This window comes from Diorhabda carinulata, chromosome X (genome assembly GCF_026250575.1).
Source record: "Diorhabda carinulata isolate Delta chromosome X, icDioCari1.1, whole genome shotgun sequence".
NCBI classification, from domain to species: Eukaryota; Metazoa; Arthropoda; class Insecta; order Coleoptera; family Chrysomelidae; genus Diorhabda; species Diorhabda carinulata.
Window position 1 is genome coordinate 544,979 of NC_079472.1, and position 19,524 is coordinate 564,502.

Here is a 19,524-nt window from a genome sequence, read left to right on the forward strand (position 1 = left end):
ATTTATTTGGTATTGGTATTGAAATAAAACAAGTATTAAAATTTATTTAGTATATTTCGACATTTGTACAAAAATCGCGTATTCTAGCAGCTCATATTTAATAATGAATTGAAAGCTCAAAAAGCATAAATGTCAGTTGGATCTTATACTTTTGATAAAAAACGAATTTATGACGAAAAATTTAACAAAAAAATATTTATTAGTGAATTATCGCATACTGACATTACCACTTATTGAACCTATTGACAAACACAGCCCGTTAAAAACTATTATGAAATATCACTTTTCCTTTTTACCCCTATTGAATAAATTTAGATATTTTCCCCTAGTAACCTCCTTGGCTTCCTCCATACCCAACTGATAAGCTATATCATGTAATTCTTTCACTTTTCCTATAAGACCCGATGTTGAAAGTGCAGCTAATTCTAAAATGAAAAACTAAACCTAATATCCAAGGAATTACTTAAACAAAACAGTTTACTTTAAAAAATATAGCTAATACTTGATTTTAGAGTTATTATAAATCACATTATACGTTAAACTTAATCTAACGTAATTCCTACACGATTTTTAAAACAAATAACGAAAATAAATGGGAATAAAACTGTATTCTGAAGATTCAAATTTGTTATTGGTAGAATAATTTGTGAAAAATCATCATCAGGATAATATAAACAAATTTAATGAAATACTCACGATGTAAATAGTCCTCATCTTGATGATTTAGTTCTTTGGAATATGGCAATTTGGTAGTGCTGTTTGGTGTTGACTGAAAACTATTGATGAATTCTGTCACACCTGGAACTGAAATGTATGTTTATTTTTACGCTATAAGTAATTATTTTTTAAAAGTTACTTTTTTCCGGCCATAATTCAGGAGAAGTCCTATCTATATTTTCCATACTAAGTAAGCTGGAACCGAATTCTTGGAGATCTTCTGGATCTGGACTCCCTGCAAACATAAATCAATTTTCAGTTTTGACAGTTCTGGGAAGAATACAAAATAGTATACCTGAGTTACCAGTCAAAAACACTTATAATACATAATTATTTTTTTTATGAGAACGTACAGTTTCGAATTATTAAATTTACATGATAACTTGATGGATAAAACTTGTTTGTTTAGGTTTTTGAGTCATAAAAGTTTACCTTGTTGAAAGCTCCCGGGTTTCTCGGACGCCATCTTGCAATACTACCAATTTAATGAGAGGCTACTAAAAACCCTAAAAATGTAAAACATCTTAACAGTTTCTTTCCTCATTTAACTATTGCTTTCCGATAAATTATTTCAAACTAATATCATAGTTTAATGAGTAGAAAACAAATAATTATGTTGTCGATTTAAATAATGTTGGAAACAGTAATCAGCTTAGGCATATCTTCGGGATCAATCAATTATGCTATAATTTCAAAGTGAATTGTATATAATCAACCAATTGGAAATTGTATCATATATTTTCAAACATGCAAATTATTTTTTGTCATTATTTTTATTACATTTTTTCGGTAAATTTATAAGAATAGTAATGTATAGTGGATATATATAGTCGCGAAAAAATGGGCGCTGTAACTTTTGTAATTGACAGCTGATGTACTGCTTACCCTGTATGTCATTGTCGCAGGCAATATACGTCATTGTCACGCAATTTAACCTTAAATCCTATATAAATATTTGAAATTTATAGTCGTGGTAAAATTACCTGGAAATAATATTAGTCATCCACAACTAAGAAAATGGTTTAATTCAACATTCTGTTTATTTGAAAAACGCTTGTATAATATAAGTAAGTACCGATACAATGGGTTATCTAGTTAACTATCTATTCAGTAGTCCTGTTCCTTTGTCAAAAAAATGTCACTCGATAATTTTATAAACGATAATTTACAAAATATATTTTTCGTAACATTTCAAATTAACAATAAGCAGTGATTTTTGATAATTGTGTAGTGAAATGAAACCTAGTAATTTGGAATACATTATAAATACAAAGTTTTGTGTCACAATTTTTAAAATTAAAAAAGCAGTTGCTTTGAGTTGAAAACACAACTACCCAAAACTCATTAACTTGATTTGATCAAATAAACTAATAATTATAATGACATATTTGTAAGCATTTTTGTTAAACTTTTCTCATTTTTTAGCATCAAAGGTATTTTAACTAAAAGAATCATATGTCCATTTATGTTAATATTTATTATTCATACACTTAAAGTTAACTATTTGTATGATGATTTTTGTTCTATAAATAGAAGTTATATTTTATTTTTCAGTAAAATGGGGCAAACATTATCTGAACCTGTCACTGCCAAGGACACGTCTTACTGCGAGGATTCATCGTTTCGAGTAGGGTCTAGTTGCATGCAAGGATGGAGAATAAATATGGAAGATTCCCATACACATATCCTGCAATTACCAGACGATCCTGAAGCTGCATTTTTTGCAGTTTACGATGGACATGGTGGAGCCGAAATAGCAGATTATGCAGGTATATCTATATTGATAAATTTTCAACATCTCACACTAAAAATTTTTGTAAATTATAATAACAGGTAAACATTTACACAAATTTATAATGAAGAGACCGGATTACCATGAGGGGAACATTGTGGAAGCTTTACAAAAGGCTTTTTTGGATTTAGATGAACACATGTTAGAGGAAGAGAGCCTTTTCAACAAACCATCAGGATCAACTGCAATAACAACTCTTATAAAAGGTGATAAACTTTATTGCGCAAATGTGGGAGATTCTAGAGCTGTAGCCAGTATAAACGGTAGAGCTGTAGCTTTATCTGAAGATCACAAGCCTTCGAATCAATTGGAATTCGAGAGGATAAGAGCTGCCGGTGGTTGGGTGGATGCTAATAGAGTAAATGGTAATCTAGCACTATCCAGAGCGCTGGGTGATTTTGCATTCAAGAAAAACACCGAATTACCACCAGAACAACAGATAGTAACCGGTATTATATTAAATAAATGTAAATGTTAAGATTTAATTTTGTTTTTTACAGCTTTTCCAGATGTAACAGAATTTACAATAACACCAGATTGGGAATTCATAGTTTTAGCTTGTGATGGTATTTGGGATGTGATGAGTAATAAAGAAGTCATTTCATTTATCAGGGAAAACATCGCCAGCGGTCAAGAACCGGAGGAAATTTGCGAGAAATTGATGATGAGATGTTTAGCACCTGATTGTCAAATGGCCGGATTGGGATGTGACAATATGACAGTAGTTCTTGTAACTCTTCTCCACGGAGAGGGATACAATAAATTACAGGAAAAATGTAAAGGAGTACCTGTTGAAGATATTGATGATGTTAAAGATGATGATACGCACAGTTGAGATTGATAGGTAAATGAAAATAATCGATGTGTTGTCTGGAGGAGAGTTTGAAATTTTTTTTAGACCCTATACTTGTATTAGGCCTAAATTATTGTTTTGTAGCTTCTGGATGTTACAAATCTAAATAATTTTCGTGGTTTTTGTGATATTTTGTAAATCTATTAGTGAATAACGATCCTGATGTTGTTTTTTGATCATTTTTGAATCAAAAGTGTAGAATTTTTGTACATAATTGTCTTGCTATTTTAGTTCAGCAAATTTGTCTTTTTTCTGCTTAAATTTTCAAATTTTTTATTTTTAGTACCGCATAATCATTTTATAGCTTTTTAATTAATCATTTTGAAATTAGTTTGTTATAAAATCAGCTATAAAAGTTGTCGTTTACTTTAAAGTATAATTAGCAATTCATATTTAGAAATTTTAACAAAATTTTCATTTTTATTGTTTAAAAATTTTATTATATTATTTGAGATGGTTCTAAATTGAATTTAGAAAAAAATCAGTCAATAAATTTTGTTATTATTACAATTATTAACAAAATAATATGATATTTGGAAGAGTAGATTAAATTGGGTATTTTCGGAATCTGATTTAAAGATTCTACTAATAATTTTCGTTTTTGTTGTTCAAAAGTTCATTTTATTATTTGAAACAGTTTATATACCTACTTTATAACAAATATAGGATCAAAAACAATTATTTTGATTCCATATTTGTACAAAATTAACTTTTAAGTTTGGTCCAAAGATGAAATTCATTATTGAGTATGTATGTGGGAATTCCAATTAAAATTACTATCTTTGGAACCAAATTTTTGGCCAAATACTCCATTTTTAGACCAAAATATGACAAAATTGAATGTTAATTTGATCCAGATAGTCTAGAGTCTGAATGTAGAAGTTGACATTGTAGATTTTCACTTTTATTGTTCAAAAACTGTATTTTATCATTTTGAACTGACCAAATATTTATTTTCAGACAAAAATTTGAGTTAAATAGTAATTTTTAGTCCAATTTCTCACAAAATGAGCTGTAGAACTTTTAATATGACTCAATGAAAGATATTTTAGACTCAATAGGTACAGATTTCATCATATATTTCAGTTTTTGTTGTTCAAAAATTGTTTTCAATTGTTTGGTACAGTCTAAATATCAAAGTTAGGATAAAAATTCCATTTTTAGTCCAATTTCTTACGAAACTATCTTTGAAATAAGCACAACAGATAAAATACACTCCAGAATATATATGTGAAGATTCTGTTCTAGGTTTTTGGTTTTTTTCATTCAAAAATCTAATTAGAACAAAAATTAGGCCAAAACTTTCATTTCAAGATCAATTTTTCAGAAAACTAACTGTAGCAACCTTAATTTGATGCAGTAAATGAAATTATATATTTTATAGTCATTATTAAGAGATAATAACATAAATTTAAATTTTGATTGTTCAAAAAATATATTTTGTTTCTTAAAACTGTTCAAATATTAATTTTAGAACAAAAAATTAGTAAGTAACTTTCATTTTCTACCAAACCAGTTGTAGAATTTTCAATTTGGTTCCATAAATGAAACTTTACATTCTAATATTACAGTGTGAGAATTTTATCCAAAATTTTCGTTTTTATTGTTCAAAAATTATATTTTATCATTTGGAACAGTTTAAATAATTAGCTTAGAACATTAGTTGAATCAATAACTTTAATTTTGTAAAAAATAAGTGTAGAACTTTGATTTAGTATATTATTTCATTTTAGATTTTCAATTTAGAACAAAAATTTGACTATAAAAAGTGTCCATGATCAATTTGCTTGAAAAATTAAATTAACTCCAGACTTTCCTATTGATTATTTTCGGTAAAGAGAGGAAAGTTGCAGTTAGAATAATATGTATGTAGATAAATAAAAAAGAAACGTAGAAGCGGTTTTATGTGTTATGTTAGTTTCGGGTATTAGTTTTATAGTAAATAATTTTTCTTCCAGAACAAACGGTATACTAATTTCAACGCCTTTATTGAATTTGTTGTAATCAATTTATTCGAGTGATTGCCTCCAATCTGGTATTTAACGTTTTATCCTGTCTTATTCGTTTTACTGTCAACATAGATTGTACTTTTAGCTAATTTTTTCTCATTTATACAAATCTAGTGAAAAAACTGCACAGTAACGATCAAATTTCCCTTATGATCACTATATACAAGTATTATATTTATTTTTAATATTAGCAATAAGTATTGGTTCGTATACACATTTCTATTGAGATTTTCCTATTTATTTTGATTACAAACATGTTTTTCACACATTTTTCGTGGTTTAAATCAAGTTTTGATACATTCTACTTACGATTTGAGTATCATTTATCTTATTTTTTTTTCGTCGAACAAATTTTTAGAAAACTCGTTCTTTTTTACTTTACTGCATTTATTTTCATAGCGCAAATCCAATAGAGCGTGTGATTTATATAAAAATTGTGTATGTTTACTTAATATATATATATATATATATAATATTTTTAATATAACTTATGTAGTTAATATATACTGGTACCTTCCTCTCGGTTCGTCTTTATAAATATATTTATAATAAAAAATACGGATGTAAATAAACAAATTATTGTAACCTATTTTAATCTGTAAATAAAATTGTATATAATCTATAATTCGAGTTTTTTTCTTTTATACTATGTCACTTTAAAATGTGTTTTTTAAATTTGTATATAACCTAACCTCTAATAAAATTTCCGTTGTTACCCGTGTTCGAAAGTGAACATTAAAAAAACTGGTTAGTAGTAATGACGTCATTAATCATACTTTATAAAATAATATCTAATAAGTTCTAACTTAGTTACTGTATTTATATTATATAACATTTAATTTAATGTTATATAAGAAATTTTTATATTAATAATTGATAAAACAAGTCGTTTTTCATGTAGATAAATCATAACATTATTATAACTAAACGAAATATAGGCTACATATTTTTGACATTTATTTCTTCTTTTTTATCAAAGTTAGTTGAACTTCTATAAAATTTGTTATTTGACAGTTAGTTGTAGTTGAAAAAGGCCAGTCATGGGCGTAACAAATGTTATTTATCCAAACAAAGCTGAATATAAGGGAAAATAAATTAAACGACAATTTAGTTTATAATAGTTATATAATTATCGACTAAACTACTGGTAATCACTTACAAACTATTTTATGTAAAAATATGTCAGCACACTAATATGTACGTGAAAAAAAAACAAAAAACAAAACGAATGAAATTTCATTTGTAATAAATATTTCTTTTGTAGCCACCGTGCCCGAAATATTGTAGTTTTATGAAATATAAATATTTAAACGAAAATTGTACTTTTAAAACTACTATTTACAATATTTCAACTAATCAATTATCTTATTTACATATTATGTTACATTCTAAGTATTACAGGGATACACTACATACCAAAACAGTGATTTGTTTACAGAGCCGGACCTTCCCGTAAATTTAAGAAAAAAAAAACCAAATAAACGCGAGGAAACAACACAATTCGATCCGTCTCTGTGCTAATAGATAAATATATCCAATTAATAATTTTCACGAAATGGAAAATATTCAAGATTTTTTTAATAAAATGTATTTTCTTCCATATCTACTCCTTCTATAATATACTATATTATACCGCGTTTTCCGTATCTTATATATTTATTTTTTAAATATTTATTATCATGTTTTTTTCCATTGCTATTTGTTTTTTATAAAAATGAGTCTTAAAAGAAATATAATTTTTTTAAATTTATTCAAACTCTGAATCACTGCACATATTTTTGGTTTTACCCTTGTAGCCAATCGAAAATAAAAATTAGAAAGTTTTTTTTCCAATTTAATTTTAATTTTAGATACTAACAAATTTTGTTATGAAATTAAACTACTTAAATTACAAGTTCAGTCGGTGTAGCTCCTCCAATTTTCATAAATTATTTGTACGAGGAAAAAAACGAAGGAAACAATGCTATTGCTTCTTTTCCGCTACAACGCAACATTTCCTAAAACTCGTTACGAACATTTTTCCTATCAGAAATTTCAAGAAAAGTTCCAGTTGTACTAAAAATCGAATATTGCACCATCTAGCGATTTTTATATAAAAAAAAACATTCAATATAGAATTAATGAACAGTCGTCGCTAGGTGTCGTCTCCATACAAAATCAAAACAAATTTTCGTTTCCTTTGGTTTCAACTTTATACAAAATTCATAACCGATATTTTTAAAAACGATATAAATATACAAAATTAAAAATTAGCCATAAAATTATAAATATATATAATATTATAAAGATTTGTCTATTATAGTCTGTATCATGATTTTCTTCTATTACAAATATATCTTAATACGAGGGTTAACTATAAAGTAACGAAACTTAATGAAGATAATAAAGATGGAATTAAGTTATCGACAAATATTGATCGTGTGCCTAACAAAGTTTTTCTTCTTTTCGACTGAGACCAGGATAATTTGAGTTTAATGTGACAGGTGACAGTTAGATAATAGATTGACAAAAAATTTGATATACAGAGTGTCATAAAACAACTGTTATTATAAATCTGCTGATTATAATAATAATACGAAGAAGAAAAATAGTTCGGGTTTGATTATTTCACAGACAGCCCTCGTATGTGATACAGAATATCGAATGGCATAAAAATATATAAAAACTAGTATTTGATTAAAATATGTCGTTTCAAAGTATAATTATATAATAGAATACGAAACAATTCGATATTCAGAGTGCCCTAATACGTTTTCGTATATAAATCAATAAATAAATAAAATTTTTAATCGGATTAGAGTAGAGAAATTTATTTTTTTACAGGTTACGTTCAATAGACGAAAATGTCTACGGGGGCGATTAAAAAACTTTAAATAGAAAAAAAGTCACAATACAAATTATAAGTCCAAATCGATTAAAAAAAAAAGATAATAGAGGTGGGTTTCGATTGATTTTCGATTTTCGTTACTGTGATCAGGGGAAGATAATTTTTTTTGTAAAGAGTCCACCCACCGTTTGAAAACGAAAAATAAGAAAAAAAATCTACTTACGCCATAATTAAACGAAATCTCATAAACTCACAACACACGTAAAATCATCATTTAGCAACTTGCGACACTTTCCCGTTTTTGTTGTCTTTTTTATTGCTCGGCGTCGGAGACGGCGATATACAGATGACGTCATTATCGTTATCGTCGTTTTCGCTCTTCAAATCGGTGATATCCTCCGGCAACGGCCCGTGCTCCTTTTCCCATTCCTTCAAAATGCTATCCAGATTGTATCTCTTTCTGTAATTGATGAAAAACGTGCGCACGTGATGTTCCGTCTTGTTTCCTATAACCTCGGCGATACTTTTGAAATCTCTCCCGTATTTTCTGACTCCTTGGACGGCCAATAAGAGTTCCTCGTTCGTCCAACGGGCGTTATATCGAGTATTGGTTTCCGTAGCGGGACGTAAATCTTCTATCGAATCGGAATGTTTGCGTTTCAACGAACTGATCGTCTGTTTGTTCTGTTGAATCTGAAACAAAATAAAACGACGTTCACAACTAAATAATTTACTAAATTTACACATATCAAATACGCCATCTTGGTTATCCTAAACGAATTTTTGACGTATGTCATCCAAAAAACCGAATTGTTTTCTCGTCCCTCCAATCATTTTATATTCTACATAAAATGAATAGAAAAATATAAATTATCAATTACTTTTGCACCACACAATATATATTTTTAAAGAATTCGTACTATTTTACAGCTGCATCCTATATTTTAGTTATTAAACAAAATAGTAATGACAGAAAAGTACACTTTTAAACAAAGATAGTTCTGAAATACGCCACGATACTAAATCTTTAATTTTTAACCTCTATCCGTTAAAATTTATCTATGGGTGGATTAAATATTGACATATGATGCAGAGTTCCTACATCGTTAATTTTTAACATCAATATTTTATACTGCAAATGATAAAATTATACCAGGTATTTTTATTTTAAGTCAAATTTTACACAAAAAATATTTTGTTTTGTATTATTATGGAAAGCAAGGAAACAAAAACATATTGTGATTATTCCACAGCATTCGTCTTAACGCCATTAATATATACGAGTTTGCGCACGTCGTTGTCTGATAAATGCCGCGCGCACAACTTACGTCACACAAAATGTATTGAAACAGGACCGTACTTACTTGTCTCTGTAGGGAATCTAGTTCTCTATCCATGGCTTTAAGCATGACGACGCCCGTATTTCCGGAAGCCATTGCAGCCAGATCGTCATGGTTGATGAACATGCCGCGTGGGGGCTTGCGTTTATGACGTGCCCCTAACGGGGTACCACGTTTACCGCCCGTCGGCCCAGAAGTGGGCCTCAAAGTACCCGTTCGTCTATATATACCAATATATTTATCAATGTTTTTTTCTTTGTCTAGTTTTCTTTTTATATATATTTTTTTTAAATATAAAAATATAAGAAAGTATACGTAGACGTTGTTGTATCGCAACAAACTTTCTGTAAAATGAAATACTACGGGGGATATTGTATATTTTAATTTAAAAATGTAAAACTAGTCAAAAAAAGTTTTTTCAGCTGATTTTGAACGTTTTTTTTTTGTTGTGTATAGTCCCAATATTTTAAAACTGAACTTTCCATACAAAAAATTAGTAATTTAATGGAAAAAATACTTTTCGACTGTTAAAAAATGACAAAACCTTCATATAGTAAGTAATCTTGAAAATTTTAAAACATACATATACAGGGTACGTTTAAAAAGTTAAGATTTTGAATCTAATATTTGCTAATGTATTGATAGATTAAATTTGATGAAAACAACGGAATATTTATGAAAATCTAAAAATATTGGGATCGTATTATATTGAAAACCGTGTACGGTATAGTTTTATTAAGATACATACCTCCAATGCTGGAAGCAGGAATTACATAGGTTCCCTTTTGTCGTTACCTGAGTGACTGTACAGACGACTCCGCAGTTAGAACACGCTCCACCCTCACCCTGCATACATACAACAACCAAACTCACCAACAACCCTTCAGAACTTTCCAAAAAAAAAAAAAGAGAGAGACATGTTACGTTTTCAATTACAACACATATCTCGAAAATACAATTCAATTATTATAAGACGTGGTAGTTTAATCGATTTTTTTAGTTATTTGCAGATAAATTAGGAAGGGGGAAGTAGTCGTAACTCCTTAGAAAAATCAATTTCGGTTTTTCAACGTTAAAAATTATTCCGATGGGACAAAACGATGTTTTTACGAAAGGTAATTTGATTAAAAAAAAATTTGGCAATTATTTTGGAGTTTGGATCAGTCAAGAGCTGGTTTTGGTTACAAATTGGCTCTTGGGAGTTTGATTTAGTCAAAAATTGATTTCTGGAGTTTAATTTGGTTACAAATTGGCTATTTGAAGTTTGATTTGGTCATAAATTGGTTTCTGGAGTTTAATTTAGTGAAAAATTGGCTTGTTTGAATTTAGATGGATAAAAAATCGCTTTTTTTATTGAAACTTAGACCAATAAAAAGCTTTGCTATGTTTAATTTATTGAAAAAATGTATTTTTTGAGTTCACTCATTACTAACAAGTTTTTTCCAAGTAAAATTTGTCTTTCCACAATCTAATTTTATGGAAATTAGTTTTTATTAGTTCAAATGACTTTTCTCGGTGTAACTTTTCAAAAATTAATCTTTATTTTTAAATAAAATTGCTCGGCTAATTACGGTTTTGTTGTTGAATGACTTTTTGGAGCTTAGTGGATAAAAATTTTGACTCTTTTGAATTTGATTTCTTCTTAAATCGCTTTTTTTTGAATAATTTTACTTAAAATTCCATTATATTTTTCCTATCTATAATTTTTTCGACAATTAGCTTTTGTCTTGATTGATTTTGATGAAAAAATTATTATCGAAGATTCTTATCCATTTTATCACTTCTATCAGAACAGAAAAGGGCTTTACCATGATTGAAACCCAGTTTTTGTTATATAATTCAATTTTTCAAGAAATAAAAAAGACTTAAAATCAATTGTAAGTCCACAACGCTGCATTGGATACCTTTACATTCATGTCAACAGTTTTAAAACTACAGAACTTACTTAAACCAAATAAAAACAAATTTTGAAGCTAAATTATGCAATAATTTTGTCTTGGAGTGTATATTTGATATAATTAATATATTTTAGTTAATAACGAGTAAAAAAAACAAAATTTTTAGTCCTAAAAATTGGATTTTCGAGTTATCGTCTTGTACTTTTTTTGTAATAATCTTTGAAATCGTATAGAAACAAAAATGATTTAGATTTTTATAAAATTTGATGTTAAACGTTGTTTTTGGTTTTAAATTTCATATTAATAAAGTGCTGTAACTACAAGGTTAACTATCTAGCTATGAAACTTAATCGAAAAGAGGTTGTAGATTTGATTCACAGCTAGAAAGTTAACTGTTGAAAATTGAACAAATAAATTGCAAAAAAATAAATTTTTGGTGAGTTTGTGATGTGCAACAAAACGATATTCAATAATAAGCTACCTGCGTAGTATTACTGTCCTTAGAATAAGAGCTAGATGCAGATCCAGTTTTACGCTGAATACCGCGATGAAATACCCATTTCTGGAATAGTAATTTGTTTATCTATACTCTTATAGTATCCCGATTTGATAAAAAAAATAATCAAATTTCATTTAAAAATAATGCGAACGGTCGTTTTTGTTTCCTTGTTAAAAATATATCATATATTATATAAAACAATCTCAAAGAAATTAGAAAAACGTATAAATTCACTTTTTGTGTAAAAAAAACGTCGAAAGTATACAAGGGCTGTAGAAAAATGAATAAAAACATCGAAAAATATACTAAATATTAAAAAAAAAAATGTTAAATTTTCATTTTCCTAAAGACCGATAAATAACAAGATACAATTCGAAATAAGCGTAAAAATAACCATGCAAATAGAAATTAATTGCAACTAACCTTATCGTCATGATCAGATTCTTCGTTTGAACCATTTTCAGATCCCCCTTCCGAAGGAGCACCTTCTTCTTTAGGAGTATTCAATTTTTTCGCTTGTTTATCCATCAGACTAGTACGAGATCTCGTTTTCTTCCAACTGTAATAGTATTTCACCAAACTCGCTATCGTTTTATCGGGTAACTGAAAATGAAATTATAAATTTTTATTATAAAAACAAAAAATAATTCGACATACCATTTGACGTATCCTGTGAAAACTTTTGCCGTGAAACTGGAAAGCTTGTTCGAATAACACTTTATCTTCGACTGACCATTCGTCCGGAAACGGGGTGAAATTCGCCAAATCGAGCATGGCCCTTTCGAGATCGTGCTTGTGCCAAAACAACATACCAAGAGCTTGTTCTCCATTATAACCGTATTTATCTTTAGCAAGTACGATGTAATCTTCCACTAAAATAAATTAAATCACATAAATATCACTAATAGATTAGTTAAAATACTCACGTTTAGATTCAGGAATGCATTCTGTTGGTGACCAAACTAGTAGTGCTCTATCAGCTAGAAGTTCAAGTTTTCTTTGACTTTCAGTTTGCAATTCGGGGCATACCGCTTGATAATCACGTCCAACTCTTATTTTATCCACTGGTACTGTAATAATAAAAAATTGGAAATTATTATTAAATCGCGAAATAGGGGGGTTCTAAAATGATGCATACCACTACTCTCATCTTCACTGGTAGAATCTGGTTGTACGTGACCATTCGGACTTGGTCCCCGACTTCTTCTACCGTTTCGGATATTTTCACTATTTTTTTCAGCTAATACCATTTTCGCCAGTTTTTAAGGAAAATTTTTACAGGAGATATCCAAGCTTATGAATCACGCAGTACGTTTGCTTTAATTTAAAATCACAAAGACTAACTTTATTTCGTCGAGAAACCGTAGTTTTACTTTTAGTTTATATATACACCACCGTAACCGTAGTAGCGCTGCAGTTTTTACCTGTAATTCAACCAATCACGTCACGATAATCATAGATAAATTATCAACTATTTATCTACAGATATTTCACAAGTTTGGATTCATAAATATACAATAATACTATTGATATCATAAATTAAAACTATATTTTGATGATTAGAGGTTGATTGTTTCTCGTGGAAATAACATCAAATTTATGATGTCATTGACTAAAATATTGATGTATGTGTCGAAGTATGGGCTAATTTTGTTTAAATGACGTCAATTAATTTAGAGAGAGATCGCGAAAAAAAATTTGCGTCATAACCTTACTTATTTCTTACAAAATGTCTTCTATAAATTATTTTATTAAAAGGTCCATAACAACATCGGCTGAACGTTATGGTAAAAGAAATTTTAAAAAATTTTCGATATTTAACAAGCGCGGAACTAGAATATTTAAAAAACAACAAGCCGAAAACCCCGATCCTGAAATACCAATTTATAGTATGTATCAATAATCTATTTAATGAATTTATTAAACACCGAATATATTTCAGAAAGAGGAGTACGAGACGTAGGTTACATAGAAGGTAATAAATTTATTACGATTCCGGAAATGATACCAGAATTAATTGTACCAGATTTAACAGGTTTTAAAGTATAAAAGAAAAATTATTTTGTTTATCAAAATTTTCATCCCGATTTTCGTTTTAGTTGAAACCATACGTTTCTTATAGAGCTCCCGAGGTTATACAATCCGAATTTACAGCCGAAGACTTATTTAATGTTGTATACGCTCCGAAAATAGTGAAAGATTTCAAAGAAGACAAATTAAATGAAAACGGTCAACCGATAGAACCGTCAGAAAATGAGAAAATGACCTCAGAAGAAGCAAAGTTGAAAGCCAGACAAACTGGCACAGATATATTTTGACTTAATAATTGTTTATTAGTAAATATTTTGAAAAAGTAACTTGTTTTTTATTGTATTTTACCAGTATAAACTCTGCTAAGCCTTTTTGGAACAAATTAATTTAAAAATTAAACTAACTATATTCCTGAGGGATTCACAAATTTTGAATAAAGCCTATTTTCGACTCCTTCGAGATTTTATTAAATGAAATTTTGAAAAGCCATTTTTTATCATAATAAAGTGAGAAAAACTAATTTTTCGTGTAATTAAATTTAGGAAATTCATTTTGAGACCAGAAAAAAAACAGGACAATTCATTTTGAATCCAAATGAAACCAGTAAAAACATTTCCATCAATTGTATTGTGAAAAACTTATTTTGAAGAAATTAAATTGAGAAAAAGTAATTTTTAACCAAATTGATAAACATGAACCATTTTTTGAACAAAAGACTTGAAACAACAAATTTCCAACCAAATTGAAACCATAGAAATCGTTCTATGAATAGATGAAATTTACAAAAAAAACAATTTTGATAGACAATTTTTTATTTAAATTATACTAAAAAAAGATAATTTGGACGAAATTAACTTTAGAAAAATTTCTATTAATGACAATTCTCGATTTATACAATATAGAAACAGGTCAGGACTATGTAACCTAACCCAAAGTGATTTATGGTACAATCAATTTCACAATTTTACAACAATTATATTTAAAAAAATCCATTCAAATTAAGTTCAGAAAGCCCTTTTTCTAGTAAATAAAATTGAACATCGAATTTTTGTCTAATTCATCCAATAAAAGTTAAATTTCGACCAATTTATACTTGATATTTTTTAACTGAATTAATCTTACAAAATAAGTTTATCAGATAACGCAATTAACTTCAGAATAGTTATATTTATACAACAATTAGTAGCTTCCAAAAAAAATTGGAATAAATCAAAAAACAGGTCAGGACTGTATCCGAAGAAAAGTCATTCAGGACATAACCAAATTTTATTTTTTTGACATAATTGTATTTGAAAATGCCCTTTTCAACCAAATTAAGTTTTTAAAAAGGCAATTTATTAATAAATTAAGGGGAAAAATCGATTCATGATCTAATCCATTTAATAAAAGTTAATTTTTGACTATCAAAACCAGTTATTTGACAAAATTAACTAGGATATTTTTCGACTGAATTAACCTTAAAAAAATCAATGATTTGCAAATTTTCTTAGTAGTAAAAGTACCAAAAATACAACAATTTGTAATTTCCAAAAAATGGGAATAAACCATAGAACAGGTCAGGACTCGGTAACCTATTAAAAATATTTTCAACACAATTTGTTTTTTTGATAAATTTGTACTACTTGAAAAATTCATTTTTTTCAACTAGATTAATATCTAAAAATCCAATTTTTTGATTAATTAAACAATGAAAAAGTTAATTTAACCAAAAATAAATTTATAAACTATAATTTTTGACCAAAACTACAACTATAATTTGCTATTAATCATATGGATATGAAAAACCACACCTATGGTGATATGACTTTAATTTGAAACCCCACCCTATGGTTTTCTTTGAAAGATGTTATATTAATACTCAAATTGAAATTAAAATATTAAATTCCATATTTTTTCATCACTTCCTAACAATTTTTTCAATACTAAAAAAATTGAAATTTAGTAGAGCAGTGTATATAACTTTTTATCTATACACTGCTCGTTTTAATCGTAATTCATGATTAAATGAATCCGAATTTTCTATTACGACATTAGGAACAAGGATTAGAATAAAAAAAAACCAAAAAACAAATTAATCATTTTATTAACAAATAATAGAATTGTTTATTCATGTATCGTAGAAGTTTTTCTATTTTTCAAAATTCCAGCTATAAAAAACTCCCCGGCTTTATATGAACTCCTAACCAACGGTCCGCTAGCCACGTAAAGAAAACCCATTTCCTTACCAACTTTTTCCCATTGTTCAAATTTAGCAGGGGTAACGTATTCCACAACTTTCAAATGTCGTTTAGTAGGTTGCATATATTGACCCAGAGTCACACAATCTACTCCATTTTCTCGTAAATCTTTCAAAGTTTGTTCTACTTCGTAGTCGGTTTCACCCAAACCCAACATTATAGACGATTTCGTTATTAGATTGCTATTGAAGCCTTTAGCCGCTTTTAAAGTCGATAAAGATTGCCTGAAAATAGAAAATAACACTTCCAAAATAACAAAAATAAAATATATTTACCTATATTTAGCTCTCCTATCCCTCACATGAGGAGTTAATGCCTCAACAGTTTCCACATTATGAGCATAAACATCCAAACCACTTTCAGCGATTATTTTCACTTGTTCTAAATCTCCTCTAAAATCCGGCACGAGACATTCCACTAAAATATCACTATTCCTAAAAATAATCTATTAAAACCCTAAAAATCATATTAACAACTTCACTAACCTTTCTTTTATTTTTTGGACAGTATTTGCAAAATGATTCGAACCCCCATCCGGTAAATCTACAAAAATATTCATCTCAAATCGAACATCATTTTATTAACAAAACACACGTCTAACCATCTCTATCGACAGAAGTTAAAACAACATAATCCAACCCCCAAGATACAATAGCTTTAGCGGTATTATCGGGTTCGTTTATATCCGGCATAGGAGGAGCTCTCGATGTTTTAACAGAACAAAACCTACAGCCTCTCGTACAAGTATCACCGAGTAACTTTAAAATGAAAAATCACGTAAACAAATATTATTAATAATAATTTATTTTTACTTACCATTATAGTAGCTGTAGCTGTACCGTGTTCGCCGCCTCCCCAACATTCACCTATATTAGGACATCTCGCTTCTTCGCATACAGTATGTAAGTTTAAATCTCTCAATTGTTCCTTGATTCTACTAAAATTCTTCCCGGTCGGGATCGTTCTTTTCAACCAAGGTGGTAACCTCAATCTTTCATCTTCTCCTTTTCCTCGTTTTAATTTGCCTTCATATTGCGACCAGTCTTGTGAAACTGGTTCTGTTTGAATGAATTCTTGTAAGGCTGGACCGTTTCTAATACGCTCTTTCAATGCTTCGAGATTCGATTTATATCTTGAGAATTTAATTTGCTACGAAGTTCATTATCACTGTTCACACAATGTTTCAATTTTTTTTTATACTTACGTTTTTACTTAAATTTAATAAAAATGATTTTTGCATGATTTCTGTATTTTGCAATATTTATCACATTTCGTAATCAATTTCAAAACTGTACTAATCACTAAGAAAATCAATACCAACTTAAACATACGTCAAAATATTTCATAGAGTTAATATAATAGATAGAGTGACGTATGAAGGCTTTGCCAATTGGGCCCGAATTTCTGGTAGAAAGAGAAAAAGAACATCGTTATATTCTGATTAGAACTTTAATTTTAACTATATGCATAATTAGCATCAGAATTATGTATATAGAGAATAGTAAACATATCTCTATGAAAAACATACCTCAGTTTTGTGACAAGTGGTGTTGACAAACAATCAACAGCGCCATCTTTTACTAAGGTCTAATGACCATAGATAAACTTAATATGAAGAGTAAATTGTTGGTCGGATTATAATTATGATTTTGGGAAATTTTTTGAAATTTGAAAGCCTAAATACACAAGCATTAATTATTTTTTAGCGTTCATATATAATTCGCTGGATAAATCATGTTTCGGAACAACAGCAATGTGACGTCAATTCATAACGTCACTACATCAGGTCAAGGCACTGATAAATATTTCGGTATAACGAAATTCATGATATTAACTTAAAAGCACGTCAAAAAAGTAATTCTAGCACTACGATTTTATGTTGATTATAATTTTAATTTGTATACAGGATCGAATTCAAATCATTTCACGTCGCCAATATTTTCTAATTTTAATTTACTTTATTATATCAAATTATTTTATAAATAAAAGACTTGTTAATAGTTTACATACTTGTTTATTCACTATATACAATTTTACATTTCAAAAGTCTAAATACAATCACACGAAATGCACAGTTAGTATTTTACATATATAATTTTGTTTCTTTTTACTACATTTTTTCAGTAAAACTGTTAATCCTAGATAGCACAAGAGTATGAATTGTAAGACATATTTATAATTTAAATTGTTTTTATAATGCTGCTCAATATTGTATTCCAGATTCCAGGAAAAAATAAAACGAATCGCCTATTTGGGTGGGGTGCAATTTACGCGCGCGTTAATTACGCGGGAATTAATCAGTTTCAATATACTTTCGTGTGAAGCAACATGTTCAATTGTGTTAAGTGTTGAAATGTTTGTTAAGAAGTGTAATTATCATAGTGTTGTTAGTGAAAAAAACATTATTGTGCATCTAGATAGACCTGTAACATAAATAAAGGTAAATTTTTAACTAATATCATCTGGATTCAGCTCTATAAAATTAGAACACGACATGTCATTACAAATACAAAAATATACTTGAAAATAAAACGCAAAACTTTCACGTAATTTATAATATAACAATTATAAAAAGTTTTGAATATACTAATATATTAATATTTATAATATAAAGTAGAAATATTTTGATTTCTACATTAAAATTTATTGTTAGTTTAGACTTCGAAGTATAGAGGGCTGTACAGCACCTATTTAGAACTAATATAAATTAAAAATATTTATTTAGATATATGGATATCATGTGCTATCTAGAATTTTTAAAAATTTTTCTATTAATTGAATACGCCGTCTAACAATTTAGCAGATGTAATTCAAATAAATCGCTCGAAAATTGTCAACTGTCATATTTATCTTCTTTCGATTTATTGTTGGACGGTTTTTATTAAACTTCAAACTCTCTCCACTTTATTTACTTCTAAATTGTTAGACGGTATAAAAAGAAATTTTAATACTTTATTACGAATACATTTGGTAGAAAGTTTTATTTTACAAACATTTTCTCTAATTAAGAATTTATATTATTTTGTAACGTTTACATTCCTATTTACGTATTTACAAAAAAGTCACAATAATTTAATGATGATCACGAAAAAAAAACATTTTTTATATACAAATATGTTATAAAGCTAACTTTTTTTCAATTAAGTCTTCAGAAAAAAAATAAAATAGGTAGTGGTCACTACCATCTGTTTGTTAGCCATATTCTTCAATAATCATAGAGAAATTTAAGGTAGAGGTGATAAACCAGCCGGATAGATCCGCGTATACGAGAGAGATAGAGATACAAACATTACATATACAATTAAATATAAACTCTGATTT

At 28.2% G+C, this 19,524-nt stretch overlaps 5 protein-coding genes across 7 annotated transcripts; 2 read left to right on the forward strand and 3 right to left on the reverse strand.

The window, feature by feature from the left end:
* Nucleotides 1-35: 35 nt before the first annotated feature.
* LOC130902656 (protein lin-52 homolog) lies at nt 36-1,295 on the reverse strand. The gene is made up of 4 exons (XM_057814907.1): nt 1,150-1,295; nt 857-952; nt 697-804; nt 36-425 (listed from the first exon to the last, which is right to left on the reverse strand). The coding sequence occupies exons 1-4, from the start codon at nt 1,181-1,183 to the stop codon at nt 280-282; spliced, it is 384 nt and encodes a 127-aa protein (XP_057670890.1). The 5' UTR covers nt 1,184-1,295; the 3' UTR covers nt 36-279.
* Nucleotides 1,296-1,619: 324 nt separating this feature from the next.
* Nucleotides 1,620-5,829, forward strand: LOC130902657 (probable protein phosphatase 2C T23F11.1). 2 transcript variants are annotated; one of them, XM_057814909.1, is made up of 4 exons: nt 1,620-1,784; nt 2,272-2,486; nt 2,551-2,958; nt 3,010-5,829. In XM_057814909.1, exons 2-4 carry the CDS (start codon nt 2,276-2,278, stop codon nt 3,342-3,344), a joined length of 954 nt encoding a protein of 317 aa, XP_057670892.1. In that variant the 5' UTR covers nt 1,620-1,784; nt 2,272-2,275; the 3' UTR covers nt 3,345-5,829. The 2 variants fall into 2 exon arrangements, with proteins under 2 accessions (XP_057670892.1, XP_057670891.1); XM_057814908.1 differs by lacking the exon at nt 1,620-1,784 and adding an exon at nt 1,839-2,107.
* Nucleotides 5,830-7,192: 1,363 nt separating this feature from the next.
* LOC130902659 (REST corepressor 1) lies at nt 7,193-13,320 on the reverse strand. 2 transcript variants are annotated; one of them, XM_057814910.1, is made up of 8 exons: nt 13,074-13,320; nt 12,862-13,005; nt 12,593-12,807; nt 12,359-12,538; nt 11,918-11,998; nt 10,287-10,384; nt 9,563-9,758; nt 7,193-8,891 (listed from the first exon to the last, which is right to left on the reverse strand). In XM_057814910.1, the coding sequence occupies exons 1-8, from the start codon at nt 13,183-13,185 to the stop codon at nt 8,469-8,471; spliced, it is 1,449 nt and encodes a 482-aa protein (XP_057670893.1). In that variant the 5' UTR covers nt 13,186-13,320; the 3' UTR covers nt 7,193-8,468. The 2 variants fall into 2 exon arrangements, with proteins under 2 accessions (XP_057670893.1, XP_057670894.1); XM_057814911.1 differs by lacking the exon at nt 11,918-11,998.
* A 306-nt stretch (nt 13,321-13,626) lies between these two features.
* LOC130902660 (39S ribosomal protein L41, mitochondrial) lies at nt 13,627-14,292 on the forward strand. The gene is made up of 3 exons (XM_057814912.1): nt 13,627-13,824; nt 13,878-13,978; nt 14,035-14,292. The coding sequence occupies exons 1-3, from the start codon at nt 13,665-13,667 to the stop codon at nt 14,251-14,253; spliced, it is 480 nt and encodes a 159-aa protein (XP_057670895.1). The 5' UTR covers nt 13,627-13,664; the 3' UTR covers nt 14,254-14,292.
* Nucleotides 14,293-16,032: 1,740 nt separating this feature from the next.
* LOC130902661 (lipoyl synthase, mitochondrial) lies at nt 16,033-17,526 on the reverse strand. Its single transcript, XM_057814913.1, has 6 exons — nt 17,408-17,526; nt 17,020-17,352; nt 16,805-16,961; nt 16,689-16,746; nt 16,479-16,637; nt 16,033-16,427 (listed from the first exon to the last, which is right to left on the reverse strand). The coding sequence occupies exons 1-6, from the start codon at nt 17,441-17,443 to the stop codon at nt 16,070-16,072; spliced, it is 1,101 nt and encodes a 366-aa protein (XP_057670896.1). The 5' UTR covers nt 17,444-17,526; the 3' UTR covers nt 16,033-16,069.
* Between the last annotated feature and the right edge of the window lie 1,998 nt (nt 17,527-19,524).